This window comes from Cynocephalus volans, chromosome 1 (assembly GCF_027409185.1).
Source record: "Cynocephalus volans isolate mCynVol1 chromosome 1, mCynVol1.pri, whole genome shotgun sequence".
Classification (NCBI taxonomy): Eukaryota; Metazoa; Chordata; class Mammalia; order Dermoptera; family Cynocephalidae; genus Cynocephalus; species Cynocephalus volans.
In genome coordinates this window covers 272,387,593-272,408,659 of record NC_084460.1, presented here as the reverse complement: position 1 = coordinate 272,408,659, position 21,067 = coordinate 272,387,593, and the positions used below count along the sequence as shown (strand labels likewise).

The 21,067-nt window shown below is 34.2% G+C and overlaps 1 protein-coding gene across 3 annotated transcripts in view; it reads right to left on the bottom strand.

Annotated features, from left to right (window-relative positions):
* The window catches only part of CREB1 (cAMP responsive element binding protein 1), a 63,663-nt gene that overhangs the window by 6,395 nt on the left and 36,201 nt on the right, over positions 1-21,067 (bottom strand). For all 3 annotated transcript variants that reach the window (XR_010021505.1, XM_063077138.1, XM_063077151.1), the window contains 2 exons: positions 18,667-18,849; positions 16,601-16,751 (listed from right to left, as the gene is read on the bottom strand). Coding sequence is in view for 2 of the 3 variants with exons in the window: in XM_063077138.1 (XP_062933208.1) it covers positions 16,601-16,751; positions 18,667-18,849 (334 nt within the window). In the remaining variant the exon portion in view is untranslated. The remainder of the gene's footprint in view (positions 1-16,600; positions 16,752-18,666; positions 18,850-21,067) is intronic.

Here is a 21,067-nt window from a genome sequence, read left to right as displayed (position 1 = left end):
AAAATATTAATGCTAAATTTCAGTGTGAAAAACATCCTTTATAGAAAATCTGACAGCCAATTTAAATCTTCAATAGGTACAAGAATGAAGTTCTCTCCACTTTAATCATTACACAAAAGAGATAGCCTGAAGTAATCTGATGTTATTTTTCTTCCTGTCCCCACCTGACAAGGAAAGTAACTTTGAAATGACCAATCCACATTTTGTTCTTTGTTTCTACTTTATTTAGCTTATTTCTGTCTATAGAACCAACCTCCTCTGCTTGGCTCGTTGGAACATTAATTCTATTTTACGGAATAACATGTTGCCTGATTCTAGAATAGCAATAAAGCCAATAGAGTTCAACTAAAAAAGAAAAAGAAAATCTTACAAACTCATCATTTCAGGGCATTTAAAAAATCTAACACAATAGTCTCTTCAACAAATGGTGTTGGTTGGGCTGGCCGATTAACTCAGTTGTTTAGAGCACAGTGTTACAACATCAAGGTCAAGAGTTCAATATCGGCCAGCCACCCCCACCCCCCCAAAAAAACCACCCAAAACCCCAAAATAAATGGTGTTGGGGAAACTGGATATCCACATGCAAAAGGATGAAATTAGACCTTTACCTTTTATACCATATACAAAAAATTAACTCACATGGATCAAAGACCTAAATGTAAGACCTAAAACTATCAAAACTTCCAGAAGAAAACATAGGGAAAAAGCTTTCTGACAGTGGATTTGGAATGATTTCTCGGATATGACACCAAAAGCATAGGAGACAAATGGAAAATATACAAATAGGACTATATCAATCATAAAAACTTCTGCACCTCAAAGGACACAATGAACAGTGAAAGGCAACCCACAGAATGAGAGAAAATATTTGCAAATCGTATTAATATCCAGAATATATAATGAACTCCTACATTTAACAACAAAATAACCTGATTAAAATATGGGCGTAGACATTTCTCCAAAGAAGATATACAAATGGTCAGTAAGTATATGAAAAGATGCTCAGCATCACAATCATCAGGTAAATGCAAAACAAATCATGACATATCACACCTCATAACCAGGAGAAGAATGGCTACTATCAAAAACCACCACCACAACAAGAAAATACCAATTGTTAGTGAGGATGTGAAGGAACTGTAACCCTTATATACAGTTGGTGGGAATGTAAAACAATGCAGCTGCTATGGAATACAGAGTGGGGGTTCCTCAAAAAATTAAAAATAGAATTTACTGTATGATCTAGCAATCCCACTTCTTGATACGTATCCAAAAGAATTGAAAGCAGAACCTCAAAGAGATACCTGCAAACCCATTTTCACTACAGCATTATTCACAACAGCCAAGAGATGGAACTAATGTCCATCAACACATGAATGGAGAAACAAAATGTGGCATATACAGTCATGTGCCACATAATGTTTCAGTCAATGATGGACCACATACACGACAGTGTTTGGAGCAACAGGTTATATACCATATAGACTAGGTGTGTAGTAGGCTATAGCATCTAGGTTTGTACAAGTACACTTGGAGATAGATGTTTGCATAAGGAATAAATTGCCTAATGATGCATTTCTCAGAATGTATCATGATCATAAGTGATACCTAACTGTATATACAATGGAATATTACTTAGCCTTAAAAAGGAAGGCTACAACATGGATGAACCCCCAGGGCATTATGCTAAGTAAAATTAAGCTAGTCACAAAAAGGCAAATACTGTATAATACTGTATCTTAATCAAATTCATGGAAACAGGACTTAGAATGGTGGCTGCTAGGGCAGAGGGGGAAATGGGGTTGTTGTTTAATGGGTTTAGAGTTTCAGTTTTGGAAGATGAAAAATTCTGGAGATCTGCTGCACCACAATGTGAATATACTTAATACTACTTACCTGTATACTTAAACATAGTTAAGATGGTAAATTTTATTTATGCTATACGTTTTTTACCACAATTAAAAATAAAAAATTATTATAAAAATCTAACATATTAAAAATAATAAAAAATTATTCTTTAGCAAGATTCTAAGTCTAAACAAATAAACTCCTTCTTAGCTACATGTGGTCAAGGGCCATATCTTATTCTTTATATCCTCAGCCACTAGGCACAGGGATTAGCACAAGGTAGGTTCTGATTGTTAAATGGACATAAGACTTGAAAGCAAAAAAGATTCTAAATCTTTAAAAGATGAAAAACACAGCAATTTAAAATCATTTACAACAGGGGCAATATGGTATAGCAGTTAATAGTATCTTCAGTGCCAGATTCCTGGGTTAAAGTGATTCCACCCCTTACCAATTTTGTAAGGCAAAGGCAAATTACTTAACCAGTTTCCTGACTGTAAAAAAGAGATGATATTATCTAACTCAAAAAGTTTATGAGGATTAAATGAGTTAATATAGGTTAAGCACATGAAATAGTACCTGACATTTTGTTAACATGTTGGCTCTTATTATTTTTAGATAACTCAAATGGCTGTATACTATAATTCCATTAGTATCTTCATCTGCATATAGCCTATCCAGAAAAAAGGAGCATTTGCTTCCAATGCAAGATGATTTCTGGAATTAAAAAAAACCCCTGCATCTAATGTTGTATTACCCCTGATAGAGAGATATGGACAATATGTAATCTACTCCATCACTTTACCATTGGAGAAAATTTCTTTGGAAATGGGTTAAAAATGACCCAGCATTCTACTGAATAGTGAAAAAGACAAGCCAAGAGGTACTTTGGGGCCATAAGGAAAAAGGTGATCTAAAAAAATATGACAGTGGAAATAATTCAGAGATAAATTTGGATGTTCTATACTTGGTGAATTCTAACAATATAGAAAAACATGTAGGATGTATGTACATTTACAAATCTAGTTTCAGCCAGGGTTAAGTAATCTTATTTCTCTTGCTTTTTCCTCTCTATTACCTGAGAATTTATGGTCCACAAGTACAGTACCCTCACAGATGCTATATCTACACTGCCAGTTTGGAAAGTTAAGCTAGTATGATCCTATAAGGTTAGTATCTCAACTTTGTTCCATGTTAATCAGTATACTATAATGTTGTAAAAGATTAAAGTGTGTTTTCCTCAAAAGACAAAAACAAAAACCACTGGACCGAGAAAATTAACTTATTTCTTCAAAGCAAGACTTTGAATCCTTTCAGTATACTAATGTGAATTGTGACTTTCCAAAGAGGAATTCCATGTAGCATGTCTCAAACTTAATTTGAGTATATAATACTTTTTTTAGGTGGTGGTGGGGGGGAAACACTGAATAAATTTCAAATAACACTAGCTTGTAGAGTGATGCTCAAATTAGTTATAGTTTAAAATAAATAAATTTGAATACAAATTTAAAACAATAGGATATACCAGCAAGAGTTCTAAACTGGGGATCAGGAAGTTTGGGTTCAGATCCCAGCTGTGACACTAACTAGCTATGTAGCTTCCAGGAAGTCCCTTCCCATTCGAGGACTGCTTCTTCATCTGTTTAAAAAGGAGGGAGAAAAAAAAAAAAAAAGGACTCACAAGCATGTCCCAAACCAAGGTATAGGTTAGCTTTGTATTAATGAGTGTGCAAAAAGCCAGGGAACAAAATGTGGCATGTCATTCTAAAGCACTAATTTTAATTAATGGGATGGCAGCCATTTTCATATTAAAATAAACAGTACTACATACTTTAAAGTAGAATACAAAATTCAATAAGTAACAAGTAAAAATTATAAAGAAATCTCTAGCTTGGAAAGTACCTCTTAAACCTCAAAAATTTCTATCTAAGTATTTTTAAGAACAGAGAGAATGAAAGGATCTCCCAGTGGATTGGTCTGGTGACTCAATATGAAGATTAAGTTGATCTCTGATGTTTCTTCTAATATAGAAATAGGATTTTATGATTCCAAACATTCTTGCAAACAGATGGCTGATAAATTCTGAAATTGATTTGACAGACAATTTTAGAAAAAAATTTCTTTCACATGTTTCAATATCTGTATCCTCTTCCTGCATCTACTGAACTAATTCTTTGCCTCTATATGATACTCTTATTTTGTTTTACTTATTCCTTCATTTTATCAGCATCTTCAATCCTTCCATACTACCTTTTTTTCTTTTCCCTTTACATTTATACAGGTCTTTCCAATCTTTATTTACAGAAATTATATTAATTTAAAAATAAGTGTATTGGTTCTGTCTTCTGTCCCAGGATACAGAAAACTAGAAAGAATGGTATTCCCACCCTTATAGTGAAAAAGAGGACTAGCTTCAAATTCATGAATGTTTTAAAACCCATCAGAGAGCTAAGGTTGCACAGCAGACTAACCCAAAATCTTTTTTTCTTTTTCCTTTTGGCTAGCCAGAGTATAGGCTGGTGGGTTAACCTCTGGGGGCTGCAGAAACTGGGAGAGTTTTCATGCTCTTGAAAACTTTTCTTTTTCTCCATGAACCCCATTGGACATTCACAGAAAAGACTGCAAAGTGTCTCAAGAAGTATCCATTGTGGTACATACCTGGGGAAGGGGAACAGCAGCTGATGGGAAGAACAAGAATATTCTATAGAAGCCTGTCTCCACTGTGGAACAAAAGTCTTAATCTGTGGCAGGAAGGGAACACTGCTGGCATTAGGACATGGATGAACACTCACTGTGGTTGAGGGAATCATGTCAGGCCCTACTCTGCAGAGAGTGGCAAGAGAACTGAGAAGACCACACTCTGAGACCAAGAAATTAAGTGCATACTTAATACTGAGCCTTAATCAGAATAACAGAGATCCACCCCTTCTCTACCAAAAAGCTCCAAATAAGTAACGGCAGAAAACTGCTGTTGGGAGGAGGACAGGAGAGAAATAAGAGCCTAAAAATAGAACCTATCTAAGGTACAGCACAAAAGGAAGACAGGAAATTCAGAATCAAACAGGTATTACTCTGGAAACTCCCTCAACCCTAGAAACAAGCTAGTGCTCTCCAGGTGTTTGAAGCCTGTGGTACCAGAACCCAAGTCCTCCCTTAGATTATGGCAAACTGCCTTCTTCCCCAACAGAAGTCCTCATAGAAGGAAATATTGGGCCCCTTTCCAGGCATAAAAACACATACCTCACCTCAATATCTACTGTCCTATGCAATACGTCTGGCTTTCAACTATGCACATGCATAGGCAAGAGAATAAACACTCCCAAGAGACAGAGCAATCATCAGAACCAGATTCTGATATGATGATGTTAGAAATATTTGATAGAAAATTTAAAATAACTATGATTAATATGCTAAAGGTTCTAACAGAATAGGTGAATAACATGCAAGATCAGATGGGTAATTTCAGTAGTAAGATGGAAAACTGTAAGAATCTTATGGAAACAGAGATAAAGAATGTCTTTGATGTAATCATGAACTGAATTGACACATCTGAGGAGAGAGTCAGTGAACTTGAAGACAGGACAATAGAAGTTATCCAAATTGAAACAGAAAGAGAAAAAAGTACAGGGTCGGGGAAGAAGAACAGAACACCAAGAACTGTGGGACACTCTCAGACATTCTAACATATGTGTAACTGGAATTCCAGAAGCAGAAAGAACAGAGCAGAAAAATATTTGAAGAAAGTATAACAGAATTTACCAAAATTAATTTCCAAAACTGGCCACAGATGCAAGAACACCAAATAGGATAAATATTTTGGGGAGGGAAGAGAGAGGGAAATCCTAGGCATATCATATTTGAATTGCTGAAGATCTAAGGCAAAGAAAACCGTGAAGGCAGGCAGAGAAAAAGGAAGCATTATGTACATGCAGACTTCTTGTCAAAAACCACACAAATCATAACACAATGGAGTGGCAACTTTAAAGTGCTATCAAATAAAACAATAATCAACCCAGAATTCTATACCCAGCAAAAATACCTTTCAAATATGATGAAAAAAAGACTTTCTCAAACAAAAATGGAGGGAATTCATTGCCAGCAGATTTTCTAGGAAATGTAAGAGTTTTTGAAGCAGAAATAATATAGCACCAGACTAAAACATGGATACACGAATGTACAAAAGTGAAATAAAATTTTTCCACTTGTTCTTAACTGCTCTAAAAAATTGACTGTTTAAAAGCAAAGGTAGGCAAGGTTTTTCTATAAAGTGCCAGATAGTAAATATTCTAGGTTTTGTTGTCCCAAAATAGCCTCTGTTGTGTGTACGTGTGCATGTGTGCACAAATAAATAAATGAAACAGGCTATACGCTAGATTTGATCCATGGGCCATAGTTTGCCAACCTCTGTCTAAACTAGTTAAAAGAAATAAAACAGAATAAAAAAGCAAGACCTAACGAAATGCCATCTAGAATCCTACTTCAAATATAAAGACACAGACAGATTAGAAGGAAAAGGATGCAAAAGGATATAACGTGCAAATACTAATCAAAAGGAACGTGGGGTAGTTTTATTAATATCAGGCAAAGCAAGCATCAGAAGAAGGAATATTTTCAGGGATAAAGAAAGACAATATATAATAATAAAAGGGTTAATCCTCTAAGAAGACATAATAATTCTAAATGTGTATGCTATTAACAGTGCTGCAACATATATGGGGCAAAAGCTGATGGAACTAAAAGGAGAAATGGACAAATCCATAAATAATAGTTGAATACTTTAACACTCTTCTCAGTGATGACAGAGTAAGTAGAAAATAAAAAAGGCTATAGAACGCCTGGATGACATTATCAACCAGCTACACCTCTTTGATATTTATATGACACAAATTTAAGGTATGTTCTTGGACTATAAATCACCTGGGAATATCCTCTATTATGTGGGATTAAATAAATATTAAACATTTCTAACTCTATAGGTCAAAAAGGAAGTCTCAAAGGAAATAAAAAAATTTTTGAACTGAATGCAAATAAAAATTTGAGAAATAAAAAATTGTGGGATGCAACTAAATCAATGCCTTAAATACTTATGTTAGAAAAGAAGGTCTTAAGTCAACCATTTATGTCAGGGGTTGCCAAACTGCCTCATTGCTTGTTTTTGTAAAGTTTTACTGGAACACAGCTTTGCTTATTTGTTCATGTGTTTATCTGTGGCTGCTTTCGTTTACAATGGCAGAGACAACTCAGTCCACAAAGCGTGAAATAGTTATTATCTGGCCCTTTACAAAAAAGTTTGCCAACCCCTGATCTAACTTCTACCTTAAGAACTAGAATGAAGGAGGGGGCATCCCTGCTCACCACACATATGTTAAAAGGATAATAAGTAGTATAAACAACTCTATGCCTGTAAATTTGTCAACTTAGAAGAGATGGACAAATTCCTGAGAAACACAAACTTTCTTTTTTTTTTTTTTTTTTGGTTATCTGTAGCTTTATTGTAATATACATTTTGTTTTGCAACAAGAATAGAATTATATATTGCTTGTATAATTGCAAATAAAATTTAGAGCAATCCTTGAACCTTTACCTTTGCAGTTAGATTTCTTGGAAGCAGGTAAAATGCTCACTGGGCCCCTGATCCCCGGACTTCACTCCTGATCCCCTGACTATGTCCTCAGCCACCTGCAGTCCATTTTCCACTCCCATCCTGCTCTACAGAGTATTCTTTTTTTTTTTTTTTTTTTTTTTTTTTTTTACATTTTATTTTGTCGATATACATTGTAGCTGATTAATGCTCCCCATCACCAAAACCTCCCTCCCTTCTCCCTCCCCCCCTCCCCCCCAACCATGTCCTTTCTGTTTGTTTGTTGTATCAACTTCAAATAATTGAGAAACACAAACTTTCAAAACACACTGAAGAATAGTCTGAATTGTCCCATACCTATTAAAGAAACTCAATTTGTGGTTTAAAAAAAAAAGAAAAACCTTCCAAAAAAAGAAAACTCCAGGCCCAAATGGTTTCACTGCCCAGTTCTACCAAACATTCAAGGAATAAATAATACCAATTCTACACAATCTCTTCCAGAAAACAGAAAAGAAGGGTACACTTACAACTCATTTTATGAGGCAAACATTATCCTAATGTCAAACCCATGAGAAGAAAACTAAAATCCCATATTAATCATAAATGTAACAGTGAAAATCCTCAACAAAATATCCAGCAATATGTAAAAATGATGATGCATCATGACCAAGTAAAGATTCATCCCAGGAATGAATGTATGTCTCAACATTGGAATATCAATCAATGTAATTTGCTCTATTAACAGACAAGAAAAGCCTCAACAGACTCAGCAAAAGCATTTGACAAAATTCAATGATCATTTATGAAAAAAAAAAAAAACTCTCAGAAAACTAGAAGTAGAAGAGAGGTTCCTGAACCTAATAATAAAGAGCATTTACAAAGAACCTACAGCTATTATATTATTTATGGTCCCTGAAAGATGTCCACATCCTAATCTTTGGAATATGTGACCTGACACAGCAAAGAAGAATTAAGGTTGCAAATCAGCTGAGCTTAAAATAGGAAAATTATCTGGGATTACCTGGGTGGACTTAAGTGTAATCACAAGGGTTCTTAAAAATGGAAGAAGGACGTAGAAGATGGGACTATGGAAGGAAGACACAGAGAGATTCAACACTACTGACTTTGAAGATGGAGAAAGGGGGCCATGAACCAAGCAAGTTGGGTGGCCTCTAGAAACTGGAAAGGGCAGGTAAACAGAATCTCCCCTAAAATCTCTAGAAAGTAATGCAGCCCTGCTGACACCTTGATTTTAGCCCAGTCAGACCCATGAAGGCCTTTGATCCCACAGAACTGGAGATTTATGTTGTTTGAGCCACTGAGTTTGTGGTAATTTGTGATAAAAAGCAGTAGAAAACTAACTAATGCACTCCCTAAGATTAGGAACAGGGCAAGGGTGTTCTCTCCCACCACTCCTATTTATTATCATACCAGAAGTCCTAGATACTGCAGTAAGGAAAAAGGAAATAAAAGGCATACAGACTAAAAAAGAAGAACTAAAACTGTCCATATCTGCAGATGACATGATTGTCTATGTAGAAAATCCCAATTCTACATTCTATATACTTACTCCTAAAATTAGTAAGTGAATTTAGAAGGATCACAGGATAAAAGGTTAATATACAGAAGCCAATTTTATTTCTACATACCAGCAATGAACTATTGAATATATTACTTCAAATAGTACCTGCCCCAAAACCAAACCAAACCAAACCCCAGAAGTATTTAGGTATAAATTTAACAAAATATATGCAGGATCTGTATGTTGGAAAACGAATGAAGAGTATACTATGTTCATGGAGTGGAAGACTCAGTATTGTTAACATGTCAGTTCTCAATTTGATCTACAGACTCAACACAGTCCTAATAAAAATCCCAGCAAGCTTTCTGTAAACATCAATAAGCTGATTCTAAAATTTATATGAAAATGCAAAGGAAACAGAACAGCCAAAATAATTCTGTACAAGAAGAACAAAGTTAAAGGACTCACACTATCAAATTCAAGACTTACTGTGAAGGTATTGTAATCAAGACAGCGTGGTATTGGTGAAAGGAAAGACACAGATCAATGGAACAAGTTAGATAGCCCAGAAATAAACCCACACAAATATGCTCAATTTTTGACAAAAGAGCAAAGGCAATTCAATAGAGAAAGGACAGTCTTTTTAATAAATGGTGCTAGAACAAAATGGATGTACATAAATAAAAAAATGAATCTTCACACATCCCTCACACCTTATACAAAAGTTAACTCAAAAGGGATCACAAACCTAAAGGTAAAACAAAAAAGTATAACACTTCTATAGAAAGCACAGGAGAAATATCTGTGTGATCTTGAGTTAGGCAAAGAATTCTTAGATAAAATACCACAAGCCTTATCTATAAAACGAACTGATGAATATGATCTGTAAAACAAACTGATCTACACCTCATCAAAATGAAAATATTTTGCTCTGCAATAGACAGTATTAAGAAAATGAAAGACAAGCCATAGTCTAGAGGAAAATACTTGCAAATCATGTATCTGACAAAGAACTTCTATCTAGAATAAAGATCTCTCTTGGGCCGACCCCGTGGCGCACTCGAGAGGGTGTGGCGCTGGGAGCGCAGCAGTTCGGATCCTATATAAGGATGACCGGGGCGTTCACTAGCTGAGCGCAGTGCGGCCGGTCACAAAAAGACAAAAAAAAAAAAAAAAAAAAAGATCTCTCAAAACAAAGCAAACAACCAAATAAAAAAATAGATGAAAGATCTGAATAGATACTTCACCAAAGAAAATATGTAGATGGCAAATAAGCACATAAAACCTGCTCAACACCATCAGTTACTAGGGAAATACAAATTAAAACCGCAATGAGATACCCGCTATGCACCTTCTCGAATGAGGGTGGGGGTGGGGATGAGATATGAACCTGACAATGCCATGTTCTGGCAAGGATGTAGAGCAAATGGAACTACCATGCATTGCTGTGGGAATGCAAAATAGTACAGCCACTTTGGAATAAAAGTTAAATATACACTTACATTCTACCCAGCCATCCCACTTAGATATTTACCCAAGGAAATTGAAAGTTCATATAAAAACATGTATGTAACTGTTTATAGTAACTTTATTGCTCCAAAACTGGAAATAACCAAGATGAATGGATAAACAAAGCATAGTACATTCATACAACAGAATACACAGTGATAAAGGCACCTACCAATTCATGTAACAATATCAATGAATCTTTTTTCCCCTTTCCTTATACATTGTGTTACAAGAATCAATGAATCTTAAATGCATTTTGCCAAGTGAAAGAAGCAGATCTAAAAAAAATGTTACATACTGTGATTCCATTTATATGAGGGTAATTCAAAAAGTTGATGGAAAAATAGAATAAAAGATAATATGAATCTTTCCGCAAACTTTTTGAAATATTCTTGTATGAGATTTTGGAAAAGACAAAACTGTAAAGATGGAAAACAACTAAGTGATTTCCAGGGCCTGAGGGAAGGGGCAGAGGCTGACAACAAAGACATATCACAAGGGAGTATTTGTAGGATAGTGCACCTGTTTTGTATGGCACTGTGATGGCAGGTATCTAACACTATGCATCTATCAAAACCTATAAAACTATGCAGCACAAAGAGTGGACTTACCTATATGCAAATTTAAAAATAAAAAATGGGATGCTGGGGAATCCCAGAATTAAACGAAGATGGTGACAAACCTAACTGTACTAAAATGTATATAATCTCACTGAAGGAGGCGGAGAGAAAAGGAGTAGATCTAAACTGTTTCCATTGAATACTATCAGGCTAAAAATAAAAAGAAATGTTCATAAGCTCTGCACTGTAATTGGTAAATTTGTTTCTCACGAGTACACATTACCAATTCTGAAACTATTTTATATGTATACTAGAGTTAAACAAATACGTAAGCCAAGTTTCTGTCAGAGAAAGAAGTTACAAATAAGCAAAGTGGGGAAGGTGAGAATGGACCCTGTAGTTATAGAGTCAGAGATGTTAGTATGAGTTCAGATTTATCTTAGTGTATACATTTACAGATACAGAATAAGGATATGTGCATATATGAAGATACATACATCTATTTCCTAGTTCTGTCTCTGTAAGAGCCAAGTGTGAAAGTCCAGTAGCAAAGAGCCCACTTAGTGCCAGTTCTTTATTTCTAAATAACATTTTCCAGTAAATGGAACTAGGGCTGATTGGAGAAATGGCTGATTCAAAGGCTGAGGAAGGGAAAACACAAGATGAGAATTTGAGCCTGAACACTCAGAAAGAATGTATGTGAAAAAAAAAGGGGCAGGGGGAAGGGGTATGTCAAAAGGACACAGAAGGCAATCTGTAAGAGTTCCCAATGTCCAAAGCTGGAAACATTTAAACAACTTAATAAACAATGATAGGATTATAACCCAAAAAATAAATATCTGTGAGTCCATATTGATATACATAAATAATGGGTAGAAGAGGCAAATCTTCCTTATAGAATTCCAGTTAATAAATGTAGAAGGGATGGGGGAAATAGAAAATTCCCATTAGAATATCACAGTAATAATTACAGTAGACAATATTCACCAGTGAATACTAAAAATTAGTGGGCAAAACTTTTGGGAAAGAGGATATTTGCATAGCCTCTAAGTGTCTCCCCCAAATATACCAATTACTGTGATGGTTTTAATATATGACCACAAATTCTTTGATATTCTCCCTTCTAGGAGGTGGAGTTTAATTCTCCTCTCCTTGAATGTGGGCTTGACTTAATGACTTGCTTTTAAGAAACTGAGTATACAAAGAGAAAAAGGATAACCCTACAGTGGAACCACTTGGACAACACTTTAACTGAGTGATCAAAGTTGACATCACCAGTAATATGTCATGCTGGTATGTGTTCCCTGATATGATGTGACGAGAAAGGTACACTACACTTTTGTGGTATTCTTCACCAAAATCCATTACCTCAATCTAATGATAAGAAATCATCAGACAAACACAAACTGAGGGATATTCTAAAAGAAACTAGATCACTACTCTCCAAAAGTCACAAGGCCATGAAAGACAAGGAAAAAGAAACTTTCACAGACTGGAGGAGACAAAGGAGACATGACAACTAAATGGAATACAGTACTTGATTGGATTCTGGATAAAGGAATAAGTAAAAACTCTGGGGAAATCAGAATAAAATGTATAATTCAGTTAAAACAGTATTGTACCACAGTATTTCTTAGTTTTGATAAATGTACCCTGGTAACGTAATATGCTAAAATTAAAAGAAGCTAGGTGAAGGGTACCTGAAACTCTGTACTAACTCTGTACTATTTTATAACTCTTTGTAAATCTAAAATTATTTCAAAATAAAAACTTAAAACATATATAATAAAAATGTATATTTATCTTTCTTTGTACTAGGGGAAAATATACTCTAGACTGTTAATATTTTGGATGGTGCAATTAGGAGGTGATTTTTAGCTTATGTTTCCTAATTTAATGAACATGTTTTACTTGTGTAATGACAATAAATTCTAAAAACTGACAATATTTACTCTTTGGTCCACCAAGAACACCTTCCCATCTCAATAAAAATATATCTTCATTCTTAATGGCTAGTTGTATATGGTTGAATGGATGTACTCTGATTTCATCAAATACACTTTAATTATTTGCAATTTTTCAAATTTTTTACCTTATTTATTTTCTATGTATCTGCTCATTCATAGCCTCAACTCATCAATCTTCTGAAATTATTTGGTAAGATGTTTCCAGTTTGCTTGCTTCTCTATCTTTTTCTTCCCGAAACAGAGGTTTTATATTTTTGTATGGCCAAATCTATTTAACCTTTTCCTTTATTACTTCTGCTTTTAGGACATCTGCTATTAAAATCTTGCATTCTGAAGTTATACAAGTGTACTGCAAAAAGTTCATAGAAAGATTCATATTATCTTTTAATTCTATTTTTTCATGAACAAAATTTTTGAAGTACCCTCATATAAAGACAAGGGTAGTAGACTGTATTACTTTCCCAATTTTCCATTCCTCCCTCCCTATGGGAAGAGTGTCTATCCCCACTCCACTGACTTTGGGCTTGTCTTTGCCTGTGCTGTGGCCAATGAAACATGAGTGGACCTGATGTTCACCACAATCATGTAGATGCTTTAAAAAGCACTGCCCTTTTCCTATTGCCACAAGAATGGCATGTCACAAAGAGGTGCTGCTCCTTCGGCCAGGTTCCTAGAACCAGAAAGCATGTGAAGGAGAGCCATGGCAACTGACTTGCAGATGTCAAAATAACATAATTAAGGGAGAAATTTTGTTGCTCTAAGACACTGAGATTTTGTGATTGATTGTTAATGCAGCAACATAAATTAATATAACAACCATCTTCACTTTCTTTTAGAATGTTTTCCACTTATCTTCATTTTGAAATAAATGGCAGTTTGGATAGTATAGAATTTTGGGATCATATACTTTTCCCATCAAAGTTTAGTTTGAGAGGTTGTGTCTGATATGAATAAGGAACAGTCATCCTAGTGTATATGTTCAGGTGGAGAGTCTTTCTCTGTCTCACCAAAGTACCCATGATGGCAGAGGAAACTATGAGGATTCTGTAGGCACAACCCGAAGCTGGTGTGAATTTCTTTTAAATATCTTATTTTACATTTTACCTTAAAAATAATATTTATTTCTCTCAAATCTTTCAGCAAAATGAACATTCAAGGAAAGCTTCTCATGTTTACTTCCTGGTGCTATGTATCCCCAGCACACTGCCATGTGTTCTGGTTTGAGAGGCCTAGCAGGAGATGGTTACACACTGGAATCTGTGAAGTAATATTTTCACAGGCTTTGGTGCCAGACACAGGTTCAAGTCTCAGTTCTACCAATTTCTAAAAAGGTGTGATCTTCAGCAAGATATCTAATTTCTCTCTGGTATTTACCTTCTTCTCCTCTGTAAAGTGTGCATAAGCTTTTACTACATTGTAGGTAGAATTACTAAAAATAATATATAATATGTAAAGAATACATAGTACCTCAGGAGAAAGATCAAAGCCAGAATGTGCAGAATTAGGAGGTATCGACATATAGGTAATGCATGAAATATATGGGTATGGATTAAGGTTTCAAAGGAAAATCTGAAAGTTAGTCTGAAAACCAGTTGAGTAAGCCAAAGAAGTGTTTAGGGGAATGTGCAGTCAAAAGTCTCAAATACTCCATAGAGGCAAAATTACATGAAAAGAGAATACTAGACTTGCCATGTGGGAATCTATACCTTTTTATAGACATGAGTGGTACAGTGGTCACAGAAGCCAGATTCCAGTGAACGGAAGCCAAAAAAGTAAAAGCAGCAGTAATCTGGTAATGAAGGGAAAAGGGAACTACAGTAGAATCAATGGGAAGTTTCCTTTTCTAAGGATAGTGTTAACTAAATCCAAGCAAAAGTATTTTATTAAAGAATCCGTGGTAAATGAGGTACTTTCCCTGAAGATCTCACGCACACAAAGGTTGTTAGAAACTACAGCTAGGTGTGCCCTGTCCCAAATTTGGTGGAGGGCTGGTGGGGAGGAGATCATACATCTAAAGAAAAAATAAAGAGGAAATTTGGTCTGCCAGTCAACTTGTTTTCACAAATGAGCAGTGCTCTGGGCTGGCCTCTATATAATGGAACAGATAAGAAGTAATAGTGTTGCCTTCTCACGCACTATAATTACAGCACCTCCCTAGTCTTTTCTGTTTAAGAGGGAAACATTTTTATTTCACAGAGCCAAACTCCACGGACATAATCTGAAGTTCTTTTGTTGTTTTTATAATAAAAAGGATTTACTTTCTGATTGCTCTGCTATGTCTCCTGTTTTCTTTAATAAGTGCTGTTGTCCTATATTAGAACAGTTTAATTTATATTCTAAAATACACTTAAATATAAAAGCAGCTGTGATGCTTCTGTTTAGTATTATAAAAAACACTTAAAATCACAGATTGATGGAGCACAAAAAAATAATAAAACAAAAGTCACTTGGCTTGTTTCCAACTCTTTTCCTAATATCCTAGAAAAGCTCTGCCATATCTCATGGCTTAGATATAATTTACTAACACTGTGACAGCCAAAAATATTTTAGGAACAAAAAGGTTGATAGAGGTGAAACATGAAATCGCACAAAAAAGAAGCACTTCAACAGAGCACTATGGTTGCAAAGTGCTTTCAAAGGAATTATCTTACTTGACTACTGGAACAACACTATGGGTGGATTGTGGAATCCCATTTTACAAAGGAGAAAAAACTGAGGTTTAGAAGATTAATAAGTTATCCCAAAGTCACAGCAAAACAGTAAAGCCAGGACCTGATGCCAAAAAGTTCATGGAATCATTCATATTATCTCAGTTCTCTATGTTTCAATCTCTATGTTTCTCTCATCACAGTGTTTGAAGAATCTTGGGGTGAACAGCAGAATATTTTTATATCTTTATACATCTTTGTTTCATTTTCTTTTCTGTTTGTCTTAGTCATTCCATATTAAAATCCTAAGCTAAATATTTAGTGACTTTACTCTGTTTTTTGATGGCAAAATGATTTATAGCAATAAATTTCCTTTTTGAAAACTGCTTTGCCCACATTTCATAGATCTTGATATGCGGTATTTTCATTGCTGAAAACTAAGTATATCTATTTTAAGGCTTTGTCAGTAACATGGTATTCTTAAAATTAATCTATTTTTGAAGAATCTTTAGGTTTTAGTAAAGATAATGTTCATTGAAACATGGACTGGCCATCATACATTTATTACAAATAAATTTAATATAAATAAAATTTAAAATATTTAATGTTAATATACATATATGAAACTCTTGATCTTCTTGAACAATACTATTCAAGAAAAGAAACAATTTTAAAACAAGCTAGCTAGTTGGTTGGGGCAATTGCAAATGTAGCAAAGTTGTGCATTAAATCTGTGGGGAAATTGCATGGGAAAAAACTATGATTGGAGATTGATCCATAATCCCATTAGCCATTCTGTAAGTACAGCTCATTAAATAACGAAGTTTTAGCAAAAGCTTATAATTCTACCAGAAAAAAAAATTCAGTGCAAATATCCTATTACCAGTAGGTGTAAAGACACATGTCTGGCAGAATTTGAGGACATACTTGACTCACAACAATCTAAGTAAATGCAATTTATGTACCTGTTCTTCATTAGACGAACCTCTCTCTTTCGTGCTGCTTCTTCAGCAGGCTGTGTAGGAAGTGCTGGGGAGGATGCCATAACAACTCCAGGGGCAATAGTGCTAGTGGGTGCTGTGCGAATCTGGTATGTTTGTACATCTCCAGAGGCAGCTGAGAAGAAGAATAGTGAGCAGGGTGTTAAGACACAGAAATACTGCAACTTGATTAAACTATGTGTGTCAATCATCAATCTAAACATTTTGGATCAAAAGGGAAACAAAGGAACAGGCGATTCTGGCTAAAATGTTGAAACAATCAGCACTCTTTGGGTCATTACTGATAAATAATTCCCAATTTAATGAATTATTAGTATAGGCACTTGGGTGAAAAAGGTCTTAACCTACATCTGTTGGTTCTTATATTTATCTTTCACTGGAATGCAGTTCTATTCTGTTAACATGCTTACCAACCTTAAGTCTAAAAGGTAAGTAGGGCACAGCTTTGATGATCTTCCTAGATAGAGTATAGTCCTCAATGTCTTCCTTTGATATTGGTAAATTCATATTAAAAAATTTCAAGTAGACTCTTGCCACGACATAAAAACGACCATGATTTTTCATAAAATAGCAAAATGGAAGAGAAAATAAAGCATTATGGTCAACTATTGTAAATTTCTAGTTGAAACAAAACTGAAAGTATGAAAAAGTGTACCAACTGATGTCAATTATATTACTTGTAAGCATATTATTTTAATGTAAATGATAATGGGTAAATAAACTGAAGTTTTATTTTTCTAACTAACTGATCCACCATTTGTGAAAAGAAACACATCAATATTTGTCAAATTGCTTCTAAAAACAGCTTAATAATATGCTCTCCAAAGAATAAGGAACCTAATATTATTTGAGAGAATTTGAAAGTTGTTTATAATATTATCCATATTAGTTATTGATGTCAATTAAAATGGGTAGTTTGAGCGGAAAAGATTTATATACTAAACATGTTACCATCTTCAAACTGACGTTCAGAATTCAAATTCACTGACATCCTGTTTACAATTTTTGAGTACCTGCATGTAAAGTGAAAAGGTGTTTTACTCCCATTAATAAGCAAAATATTATCTTTTTCAAATATTATTTGTTTAGTAACAGAATATATTCTGTAAATACATTAGGGCCCTTTAAATAAATTATGACTCTCTCTAGTTTGGTGTTTTAGGATTATTCAAAAGTTATTATCAATGGTGAAGGGATACAACTGTCATTACCTAACAGGCAAAGTGCATTATTATTAATAAAAACATTTTTAGAAACAAGTTTCTTATTTCCTCAATCTGCAAATTTCCAATCTGGCACAAATTATATTTTTAAAATATTCAAATGAATTAAAGAAAGATGGCCAACTCCTATCCATAAAGATTCCTGAAATATAAGAAAAAAAAATTTAAAAAACAAATCAAAAACTAGAAAAAAGCTATTTCAACAGTTAATCAAGGATTTAACTACAACTTTTTTTCTAAACACCAGCAGGTTTGCATACTGGTGTAAAATAAGATCTTTTGGAAATAATGTTTTCTTGTGAAATAAAAATGGATGATCTTAGAAAAAAGGACCCACATTTCTTTTGAGTTAAAAGCAGGGAAACAGAATTCTGAAACTCTGAAGATTCTTACCAGTGATTTAACACAACTCTCATTTGACACACAAGAAAAAAAAAAAAAGAGGCCTAGAAAGGCTGTTGCTTGCTCAAGGTCAGATAGCAGATCCATGCTGAGTTAGATCTAAAATGTATCTTTCCTAACTCCTGATTTCATTGTCTTTCCTTCTAACCTATCCTGTTTCTCCTATCCCCACTAAAGGTGTTAAATTAGATGTTATATTTTAAAAACTGAAAATAGTTGTTTTTATGCCATGACATTTTGGTCCAACTGGAATAACGGAAGAGTTCATGTTAATACATTATCTATATTAAAGAAAAATTCACTATACTTTAACAGTGCTTTATAATATACTTACTTTTCTGAAAGCTTATAAAATTTTAATCTTTCAAAGAACTTACCACATCTGTGAATTCTCAATTTCCTTACCTTGAACAACAACTTGGTTGCTGGGCACTAAGATCTGCTGTCCATCCGTGGTCTGTGCATACTGTAGAATGGTAGTACCAGGCTGAGTGGCAGCTGCATTGGTCATGGTTAATGTTTGCAGGCCCTGTACCCCATCGGTACCATTGTTAGCCAGTTGTATAGCTCCTCCCTGGGTAATGGCAACTAAAACCCAATGGATTTTATTGTTACAAGTTTAATTAATACCATATAAGACTTTTTAAACATACTAAATTCAATCTAGATTGATTTGCAAGACATAATCTAGGAGAAATTTTTATAGCAAGTAACCAGGAAGGATTTGGTATACTCAAGTAACTTTCTGCTCAGGAAACCCACATCCAATTTCTACAGCAGAAATGTGCTTTATGAACTATATAATTTATAATAATGATGCCCGTTAATTTTTTAAAAACAGGTAAGTCGGAAAATGTTAAATTTCTTTTGAAGTTATTTGGTTCTGAGGAGGTTCCACTTTGTGATACATACTCTCCTTTATTCTAGCATTAACTACGTAATATATTGTTTGTTGCCCCACTAGTGAAAATGTTTCTTGAGGGTAGGAAATGTAATTTTTCTTCTCTGCTTTCACATACTTGGCACAGTGGTAGGCATGTAACAGGTACTCAATAAATATTTGTTAATAAAGCAGTTCATCAGTGCATTCTGTTCTCTAAGTTTTCTAGCAATTCATAAACTATATCAAAAAGTCAATTCGATGAAACAACTGAAATATCCCATGGACCTTAATTATCACATTCTCTTGTGGAGTTTAAAATTAGAACTCAAGATTATCATTTAGAAAAAAACATTTACTATCATTTCTAAGTTATATACAAACATTCTCATATAGGATCCTTTGTTGATTATTCACTAATTAACCACACTTGACATTCATGTTACAAAATAAACTTTTGCTCATTCTAATACATATTTCACTTTATAAAAAACTGAAACCAACTTTATGCTACAGTATGTGGAAAAGTTAATAAAAAGAAATAGATTGTTATTTGGAAGAAGTAATCCTTCAGATACCAGCATTGAGATAGGTGGTTGGATCCTCTCTAGACAACCTCCGCACTAAGGGTCAAGTTTTTCAGAAAGAGAAGGACCAAAAACCACAGTATTACATATAAAACTGCATAATGGATTTTAACTGAATAAGAGAAAAGCAAAAAATGTAAGAAGGTCAACATGTCTGACTTAATCATGTTACTGTCTATTAGAAGGAAATTGGGATGAATTGTCAGCAGCTCTGGGAAACTACAGTATCTTGAGTCATCTGTACATGAAAAATGATGATTATCCAGTGCTCAATCAAGAAATAAGAAGAGTTAATGGCTATGATTTGGTTAGTTTAGCAAAATAATACTTGTGGAATTTAAGACACTGGCAAATACATATTCATCCACTTTAGCTAATCCCAGAAGTTTTATTTTAGACCAAGGGGAAAAAAGGAATGTATAAGAACTATTCAAAGATTAATTTTCAAGATTACTTGAAAGAATCAGAAGGTTACCATAATCAAACCACAATTTCACATATAGAGTTAATAAGTAAATGCCACTGTATTTAACACACCACTTTCTTCTTGGCTACAAACCAATGAACTGAGCATGGGAGGAAAGAAGTAGGAAACTACATATGAGAAGATTTAGGTTCTAGTCCAAATTCCATCACTAAGCTATTTTCTGATTCTGTTACCTCTTCTGTTAAAATAAAAACTGGTTCTAGCCACTAAGTACTATTGTTGTAAACACCAAATGAGGTCATGTATATGAAAACAGTACTTAGAAAACTGAAGTCTGATCCTATTGAACATAATTTTGCTATATATTTATTTATACAGATGATTATTCCAAAAGGATTTGAGCTAGCTTTCAATAAAACTGAATTCATTAAAACAAGAATAAAAAGATAAGTCAAGTAACTGACGTGTCTCCAGGTCTATATAACAATTCTACCAGAAAATCTAAACTAAGAAAAGAAATAAAACTGAGCATGAACTTAGTTGAGATTCTGAGTAGCCAAAATAAAGAGCAAAAACATCATGAGTTAGTTTTATTTAGTGAAACAAAAATTCAAGTTCAAAATGACAGAAACATATTTTTCTACCTAGGAGGAGAATCTCTCTAACAAAACTTTACTATTTAGGACAGCGAACCAAGTAATAGATAAAGCTAGTACCAGCATTAAAAAAAAAAAAAAAAAAAAAAAAAAAAAAAAAAAAAAAACCAACCAATTTATGGAAGGAATGCAAATTAATGCATCCACTTGGAAGGGCAATTGGGCAGGATATGCTTCAATTCAACAATTCTATTCTTAGGATGCTATCCCACTGAGACACTACCACATATATAGATGTTTATGTGATGTTGTTTGA